Source organism: Octodon degus, unplaced genomic scaffold (genome assembly GCF_000260255.1).
Source record: "Octodon degus isolate 3935 unplaced genomic scaffold, OctDeg1.0 scaffold00046, whole genome shotgun sequence".
Classification (NCBI taxonomy): domain Eukaryota; kingdom Metazoa; phylum Chordata; class Mammalia; order Rodentia; family Octodontidae; genus Octodon; species Octodon degus.
Window position 1 is genome coordinate 7,144,906 of NW_004524622.1, and position 8,868 is coordinate 7,153,773.

Genomic DNA, 8,868 nt, shown 5'->3' on the forward strand with positions numbered 1-8,868 from the left:
TACAAAGAGAAACTGCACTGAACTGAAGCTCAGCTCTTCAAGAACGGAGATATCTTTAGAGGGTTGTAAACACCTCTCTCTCTCTCTCTCTCTCTTTCTCTCTCTCTCTCTCTCTCTCTCTCTCTCCCTGCCCTGTGCGCCTGTCGCTTTTGTGACTACCACCAGCCCCCTTACTTTTTTCTTTCCTTTTTTCAGTGGCTGTGGTGATAGGGATCAAACCCAGAGTCTTGGTCCATGTAGACAACAGCTCTGCCACTAAACTGCGCCCCACGCACAAACTCCATTTTGGTCCTGGATTCTGGAAATCTTTTTGCTTGCCTTCCATTAGCTTTCATATGGCCCTAGGATTTACTTATACTATTTATTTACTGTTACTTCAGATTCAATAGCAACTTTGGGCTCTGGCTTAAATATCCTTTCCACCAGGGTTTTCTTTTTTCCTTCTTTCTTTGTGTGTGTGTGTGTGTGTGTGTGTGTGTGTGTGTGTGTGTATTTTAGTACAGGATCTCACTACACAGATTGGACTTGCAGTGATCCTCCTGTTTTCAGCCTCCCAAGCACTAGGATTATAGCCTAGTTTTCTTACATGTTTTTCCCCTTCTGTGTACAAAACATGCACACTCAAGCTGGAAGTGTAGCTCAGGGAAGCAGCCCTGTCCAGCATGCACAAGGCCTCTGATTTATCAGATTCCCGATAATGAAAAAAACAAACATTTAAATACCAACCCCAAACCCCATGCATACTGTGTTTCATAGCAACCAATCTCTTTTATTCACAGGTAAATGAAATCTTTAATTTCTACCTTACCTTCTCACCTTTACCAATTTAATTAAAACAGCAAGAGTGGCCCGCTCACCTCTGGCCTAGTTTCTAGAAAGTTTTTCATTCCTTTAACCTCTGGCCTTTAGGGAAGGTCTCTAGAGAACAGAGCCTTACTGATTCTCCTACATGTCATCTGCTGTTGCCACTATATTTTACCATACTCTTCTAACGAATTCATTTGTCTATATTTGTCATTGTTGGAAGTGGGGAGATGGCTCAGTGGAATAAGTGCTTCCCTGGCAAGTGCAAGGGCCTGAGTTCAATCCCCGGTTCCCTTGCTGTTTCTTCCTCCAAACTGAAAGATCTTTGAGAGAATGCGTCTAACATTATTTCTGTATCATTAGTAGCACAGCATTTCCCTCAAGCTCTGACTCTGGTAACATAGCACATACCAATTTATTAAATTACTAATGCTGTTCACACCAAAAATAGACTACAAATAAAATGAAAATGATCACCCTAACAGTGGAGATGGGCTTCATAACAGTGTACAAAAGGCGGCCCAGCTGCAGCCATAGTTTTAGACGATCTGTTACACAGCTCTCCAAAACTGCTTCCTGTGAACAGAAATTTGCTCCTTGCCCCAGCCTCAGTTTCCCTAAAACTAATAAATACTAGTCTTGTGTGAGGTCATGGGATACAGAAGACAAAACAAACAGGTGCATACCATCACCAAAGAGAAGGAGCAAAGTAGAAAACTTTTTTTTTTTCCCTTAAAGGAAGTTCTATGCATAGAAGTTATACAAGGGCAGAAGATTATTTTAAATTTGCATAGTGCTTTACCTTTTAAAAGTGCTTTCACAAACAAAGCCAAGAAGTAAGCAGGCAGGTCTGCCCATCCTAGGTGTGAGTTACTCAGACACGCTCTTTCCCTCTATTGGCTCTCTTCACAAATAATTTTCTTTTTTTTCTTTTTTTTTTTGAAAATAAACTTTGTTCTTCTAGTTTATTGAACACAAATAATTTTCAAATCTAGGTTATTTTTGTGTTGTCTTAGGAACTAGAATTGGGCTTTACAGATGTCTGTGTATGTAATGAATATAAAGCAATGTTTAAAGACACAAACATAAAAGACGTTTCCTTGGAAAAATAAAAATTATATATATATGATGTATAGTATAGTGCATGTGCAATAATTAACTCACGCTAATTAATAGATCTATCAGCTCACATTTATTTGTGACAAGAACACTTAATATCTACTTTTAGCGATTTTCAAGTACACACTGATTATTATTGGCTGTGGTCACTGCTGTACCACAGGTCTCCAGAGCTTCCTTTTTTTTGGGGGGGGGGCGCCATCTCCCCGGCCCCTGAGAACTTCCTTCTCAATGAAACTCTGTGTGAAGCCCTGGGTTCCACTCCCAGCACAATAATAATAATAATAATAATAATAATAATAACCTAGTGACATACTTCACAGTCAGAAAATTTCAGGATTTATGTTTGGATTCAAGTTATTTCCTAACAGCTTTTGCCCATACCTGGCTGATGCCCCAGCTTACATAGTTATAACTGGAAGATGAGTTTTTCCAACAACAGAATACTCTAAAAAGACAGTAGCGCTGAGTTAACCTAAATTGAAAAATATGCCCAAAGGTTTCAGCAGTGAGGTTTGTTTTTTCAGTGAGGAAACAAGTAAACAAAAACCCAATCCCTGTCTTTAGGGCGAACACTGTCTAAGGGAAAGTCCTAGGGCAAGCCCGGAGGGGCGGGCCGGCCCGCGTGGCTCCCGTGGCGCTCTAGTCCGGGGTCTCCATGAAGCTGTCTGGTGACTCGCGAGCGGCTTACTGCCCGCGCGGTGCCATCTCACTCACGCGCGCTCGGCTTTCCCGGGCACTTTCTGTTCTCACTTTGACAGCGGCATTCCGCGAGGGCCAGCCCGCTCGCCGGCGGGGCTGCCTCTGCCCGACCCCTGCCCACGCCGGGTCTCCTCCCTGCCCGACCCCCGCCCGCGCCGGGTCTCCTCCCTGCCCGACCCCTGCCCGTGCCGGGTCTCCCCTCCGACCGACCCCCGCCCCGCGCCGTGTCTCCCCCCAGCCCGACCCCCGCCAGCGGCGGTCTCCCCTCCGGCCCGGCCCCGCGCCGCAGCAGCGCTCACCTCGGCTGCGGCCGCCCTCCAGCCCCGCCTGCGGCCACTCTGCTCGCGCGAGGGTGGCTTTTCCCGCCGGAATCGCAGCGCTGAGTTTATTTTCCGCTCAGCTCCCAGCCCGCAGGAGCAGAACAGGGCCTGGTGCACAGATGCTGCCCAGCGAATACTCGGAGGAGCCGCAGGGACAGAAACAAGGTGAAGCACTGACTCGCGCGGCTTGTGTGAGGCCCTGGGTTTGCTCCCCAGCCGCACCACACCCAAAATTATTAGAAAGCAAGGCTGTCCACAATAACTCTTGCACTTTTCAAAGCAGATAATTTGTAAGAAGTAGTTTTAAATGAACGCTTAAAGGAGAAAGTTTTAGATTAATGCTAGGGACTGATGTATCCTATTTCCTATTTTAGCAAATATTTATCAGTTTAACCACTTCTATGTGCATTTTCATCTGAGAACTTACTCACAGTGTCGTTTTCTCATTTCATACCGGAAAATAATTGAGAGCCAAGTACATTAAGCAGCTTTCTCAAGAAAATAAAGTTACTTTGCGTTGGAGTTGGGATTCAAACCTAAGTTTTCTCATTATAATAAAGTGTTCTTTGATATATATGGTATGAAAACAAAGCCTAATTCTAAGAAGTTTTTTTCTACCATATAAGTAAACATTCTTTTGACAATCTCCTTAAAGTTGTGACTGCCTTTACCTAAAGTTTATTAATTTTCTTTTTGCCTATAAGTTTCTTTTGTCCTACATTATTGGTCCAACTTTCTCTGCAATTTGAAAAATTAACAAAGTGAGCGAGTTCTAATGAGCAAGGAATCAAACAGATAGCCACTGACTGCTTCTGCGCACTGTGTGTGGAGATGGTGCTGTGTGAGGCAGAGCTGAGGAGGCAGAAAGCAAGCCTTTAACATGTGGGGATCAGGGCCAAGGACTGGACAGGGAGTGTTGGTTGGGAGCACAGCGGAAAGGAATGAGCCCCCAGGAGCCGTGATGCCTCACCCAACAGACCCTGTGAGACCTGGCCCAGGCAGACAGCAGCAGAAGTGGGGTCAGGAAGCAGCCAGGCAAAGGGAAGTGTGCAGTCAGCCAAGCCTCTGCATGAGCTTGCAACTCAAGAGAATGCAGATATACTGAATTAACTACAAACCCTAGAGCTCATTTCCTTCAAAGATCTTCCATGGATCAAGTCACCTAGGGGATCTACTACTTTTTATCTATAAAGTGGAGACAATGGCTGCTATACAAAAATAGGACTGATAGCAACTGCAGCTTACTAAATGTTCACTAAACGCCCAGGACTCAACTGTTACTCAGCATATAACCAACAAAATGGCTACAGATATTAGTCTTGCTTTACAGATGAGGAATCCAAGGTTCACAGAGGTTATATTATTTCACGTTTGTATGGCCAAGAAGTGGCAGAAGTAAGAGTTAAACCAGTTCTAACCCCAAGACATTAGGTCCTAAAACATTAAACCCTAAAGCTATTCTTTTTTTTTTTTTTTTTTTTTTTTTTTTCAGTACCAGGGATTGAACTCAGGACCCTGAACTTGCCAGGCAAACACTTATTCTACTGAGCTACCTCCCCGACCCTATCCTACATTTTGAATGCTTGAAAATTTTATCATAATAATTTCTCATAGACTAAAGAACAGGCTGGGGATATAGCTCAATGACACAGCACCTGCCTGCCAAGAGAGACAGAGAGAGAGAGACTCATAAACTTAAGAACTGTCACCAAATGGTTTCTTTAAAAAGGTAGATTGCATAAAGAAGTCTTGAATCTTCTCTTCTGTTCCTATCATAAACAACTTTTTGGAAAATTCTTTAACATCACCTTCACCTAAGTGGTTTTTTGTTGTTTGTCTTAGATTGGGGATTGAACCCAGGGCCTCATGCATGCTGAATAAATGCTCCACCTCTGAACTACATACTCAACTCTATTGTTTGTTGGGATTTTTATAATAATATCAATTGCATAGTCATTTTAGTCACAAGCCTTGGTTTTTGGCTGTTACTGTTGTTCATTTATTTATTTGCTTTTATTTAGAGATAGTCTTGCTAACCTGCCCAGGCTGTTCTCCAACTTAGCATCCTCCTGCCCCGGTCTTTAGGGCAGCTAGGCTTCTGGACCTGAATTGCTGTGTCCTGTCAACAGGCACCACTAAGAGGCGAAGCCAGAATCTGTAATCGGCTGTCGGATTCCCAGACCAATGCCCATTCTACATTGCCTCAAGACATCAGCCGTCTTCAAATAGCTAAAGACAAGGCTGTGTCACAACACACCTTTCATAGTGTGCAACTTATAGAAAATATTCTGATTTATAAGGCACTTAATTTTCACCCTCCCATCTGAATTGATGTAGAAACTCAAAATTGGCTAAAGAAATGATTGATTTAAAAATGAGTAACTATAATGATGATTTGTGAAACAATGATTATAACAAGTTAGTGTATTAGTTACCTTGGTAAATAGCATTTTTGGGTTTTTGTTTGGTTTTTTGAGACAGGCTCTCACTATTTATTCTAGACGGGGCCTCAAACTCACAGTGATACTCCTGCCTCAGCCTCCCAGGTGCTGAGATTACAGGTGTGCACCGCGACATCTGGCCCTTACGTAGCATTTTGGACCTTATTTCATGTATCTGTTCTTCTACATAGTTGATGTACAAATGAGGAAATGTTTTGCTTGGGATAGCAATTACATTTTCATGAATGATTTCATATATTACTTGCCATTCTACAAGATTTTAAATAGCCATTGAGTACTAGTTTTTTAAAAGAGAATACAGAAAACTAATATAAAAGAAAAAAATTAGAAATGGTACAGAATTTCACTAAACAAAATAATGTGAATTTGACAGGGTTTGCTGTATTGCATAGTGTTCCAATTGGTTGTTCAAATTGCCAGATACATGCATGCAAAATTAGAAAAAGAAAGAAAAAATTTATAAGAAATTAAGACAAGAGAAAATAAAAAAGACAAGAAAACAAAAAAAACCCTTAAGCATTAACTTCTCTTTTCCATAAACCAGCAGAAATCCACAGTATAATTATCCAAACCATCCTGCTTACAGACATAAGTATATCCCTTCCTCCCACTCCCTCTCCTCTCTTTCTCTTCATCTCGGTAATTCCTTCTTTTTGAACAGGTTCATTTCCTTTCCACAGTGTCTATTGTACTCTTCAGATTTTATTTTAGACTTTTAGGGTCTTACACCCAGGAGACAATATGACGTTTGTACATGCAGGTCTGATTTATTTCACTTACAAGTATGTTTTCTAGTTGCATCCATTTACCAATAAAAGCCTCATATCTATCCTTTTTTATAGCTGAATAATACTCCGTTGTGTAAAAATACCACATCTTCCTTATCCATTCTTCAGTTAATGGGCATTTGGGTTGCTTCCAAGACTTAGCTATGATAAATTGTGCTGCTATAAACATGGGTGCACATAAATCACTGTGGTATGATGTTTTTAGTTCTTCTGGAAAAATGCCCAGGAGGGGAATAGCTGGGTTGAATGGGGTCTTCAATCCTAGCTTTTAAAAAAAATGCAGGCACTACACAGCTCAGACGCATAGTGATCCTCTTGTCGCTGCCTCCCCAGTGCTGGAATTACAGGTGTGCACCACTACGCCGGGTTCTGGGGCCAGCAAGTCAGGAATCAAACTTGGGAGGATTGAACTCCAGTCCTTGTGCTTGCCAGACAGGTGCTTAGACCATTAAGCTAGCTCCCCAGCCCCACTGCTAACTGTTGGAGGCATCTCTACACTGATTTCCACAGTGGCTGATACCACTACTATGCGCTCCCACCCACAGTGGGAGTGTTTTACCCCACAGCCACTCCAACATTTGGTATTGGTTGATTTCTGGACAACAGCCATTCTTTCTAGGGTGAGGTAGAATCTCAGTATTCTAACTAATTTGCATTCAAATTCAACAACTTAGGGCTGGCCAGAGAGCTCAGCAAACTAAAGCACCTGTAGGCAGAGCACAGCTGCTGGAATTCGATCCATGGTGTGCCATGCCAGCCCCACTCCCGGTGGCACTCTGAGACAGCGATTGAGACGGCGTGGTGGCACATGCCTGTAATTCCAGCACTCAGGAGGCTGAAAACAGAAGGATCACTACGAGTCCAATCTGTGTAGTAAGCCCCTGTTGACCCTGTACCAAATACATTAAAAAAAAAATTTCGACAATTTGCATTCAACAACCTCAGCATTAATTCTCACATGACCAACAACTGATTGAGTACTAGTGTGTGTATAATTATCATAACTTCGCTAACTAGCTAATTTCTTATTATTGCACATAGTTCCAATTTTTTAATATTATAATATACACCATGATGAACATCTTTATAGATAAACTTTGCCCTCATGCAAAGTTTCTCTGTGTGGGTTTTTTATTTATTTTGGTAGCAGGGATCAAACTCAGGACCTCGTACTTGCCAGGCAGGCGCTTATGCTGCTGAGCTATCTCCCTGGCCTGTAACCCTGTGTATTTTAAGTGAATCTATTTTAAATGCACAACAGACTTCACAAGTCAGTAGTTCTGGCAGGGATAGTCTCAGGCCCTCACAAGCAGGTGTAACAGGATTTTTCTGTGAGTGACCCTTTGTAGTCTCTAACTGCCCTCCCAAGGAGGCTGTCTGCTGTGCCAGGTGAGAGGTCAGTTTGGGTGAGCCCTGAAGAAGCTTGGAACACTGGCAGCTCCCGGGAAACCTCTATTCCATGGAGGTTAGGCTGCATGCAAGGGAATGGAGAGCAACCAAGTAGCTTCACCACAGAATCTCAGTTTTTCATTTTTCATCACAGAATCTTAGAATCAGCAGAAATTTAGATAACTTTCTTTGCCATCTTCCTAGCACAGTAGCAAAGAATGGCTAACCATCTCCTTGTGCAAATCCCTGCTTGCATTTGAAAGCGCTTTGTAACCAAAAATGCCATACGATAAAAAAAAAAAAAAATAGGCTGTGCCTTTCTTTTTTTCTGGTGCCGAGGATTGAAACCAGGGCCTCACGCAAGCTAAGCCAGCTATCACTGAGCTACTCCTTCTCTCAACAGTGTATTTGTACATCTCTATAGTCATATCATATCCTTCACAGTTGAACTTGCATTTGAATAATAAAATAGTAATTACTTAGGTTTTATATTCAATGTCAGAGAAATTGTTATTACAATTGAAGAGTAATCTTTAAGTCTTTAAGGTAAATTTTATAAAAATATTAAAATGAGATCATTTTGTATTTTGAACTCTAAATTATTAAGAAGTTATCATGCTATAATAATACAGATGTATTGCCAGGTGGGGCAGCATATGCCTGTAATCTCAGCTTTTGGGAGGCTGGAGCAGGAGAATTGCTGGAAGCTCAAGGCTGGCCTGGGCTATGAGGCCAGACCCTGTCTAAATTTTTTTTTCAAATCAAAAATGTTTCAAAGATAGATTTATTGAGGCCAGGGATATTCAGCGGTACAACGCCTGCCTGACAAGCAAAAGGCCCCGAGTTCAATTCCCTGGGCCAAAATTACAGATATATAGAGATAGAGGCATTATTTCCTGAAATAACGCCAACTTTGTATTACTGTGTTACAGCATGCAGGACGACAGCCTAGAGGCGTCCACCTCCATATCCCAGCTGCTTCGAGAGAGCTACCTGGCCGAAACCAGGCACCGGGGCCACAGCGAGCGGAGCCGCGCCGAGCCCTCCACCAGCGCCTTCCCCCGCGGCGGTCCCTCGGGGGTCCTGGAGGGCAGTGGCCCCGAAGACCTCCCAGACCTCTCGGCCTTCCTCAGCCAGGAGGAGCTGGATGAGAGCGTCACGCTGGCAAGGCTGGCCATCAACCACGAGCCCGCGGAGCGCGTGGACGACGCCCGGAAGCCCGCGCCGCGCCTGCACCCCGAGAGCGCGCCCGCCACCCGAGAGCGCCCCCCGCCGGCGGGGGCG

The 8,868-nt window shown here is 43.4% G+C and overlaps 1 protein-coding gene across 1 annotated transcript in view; it reads left to right on the forward strand.

Moving 5' to 3' along the window:
- Mypn (myopalladin) overlaps window positions 1-8,868 on the forward strand; it is an 89,630-nt gene that overhangs the window by 3,759 nt on the left and 77,003 nt on the right. Inside the window, exon 2 of the mRNA XM_023716170.1 lies at window positions 8,517-8,865. Within this exon, the coding sequence (XP_023571938.1) occupies window positions 8,518-8,865 (348 nt within the window). The 5' untranslated portion in view covers window position 8,517. The remainder of the gene's footprint in view (window positions 1-8,516; window positions 8,866-8,868) is intronic.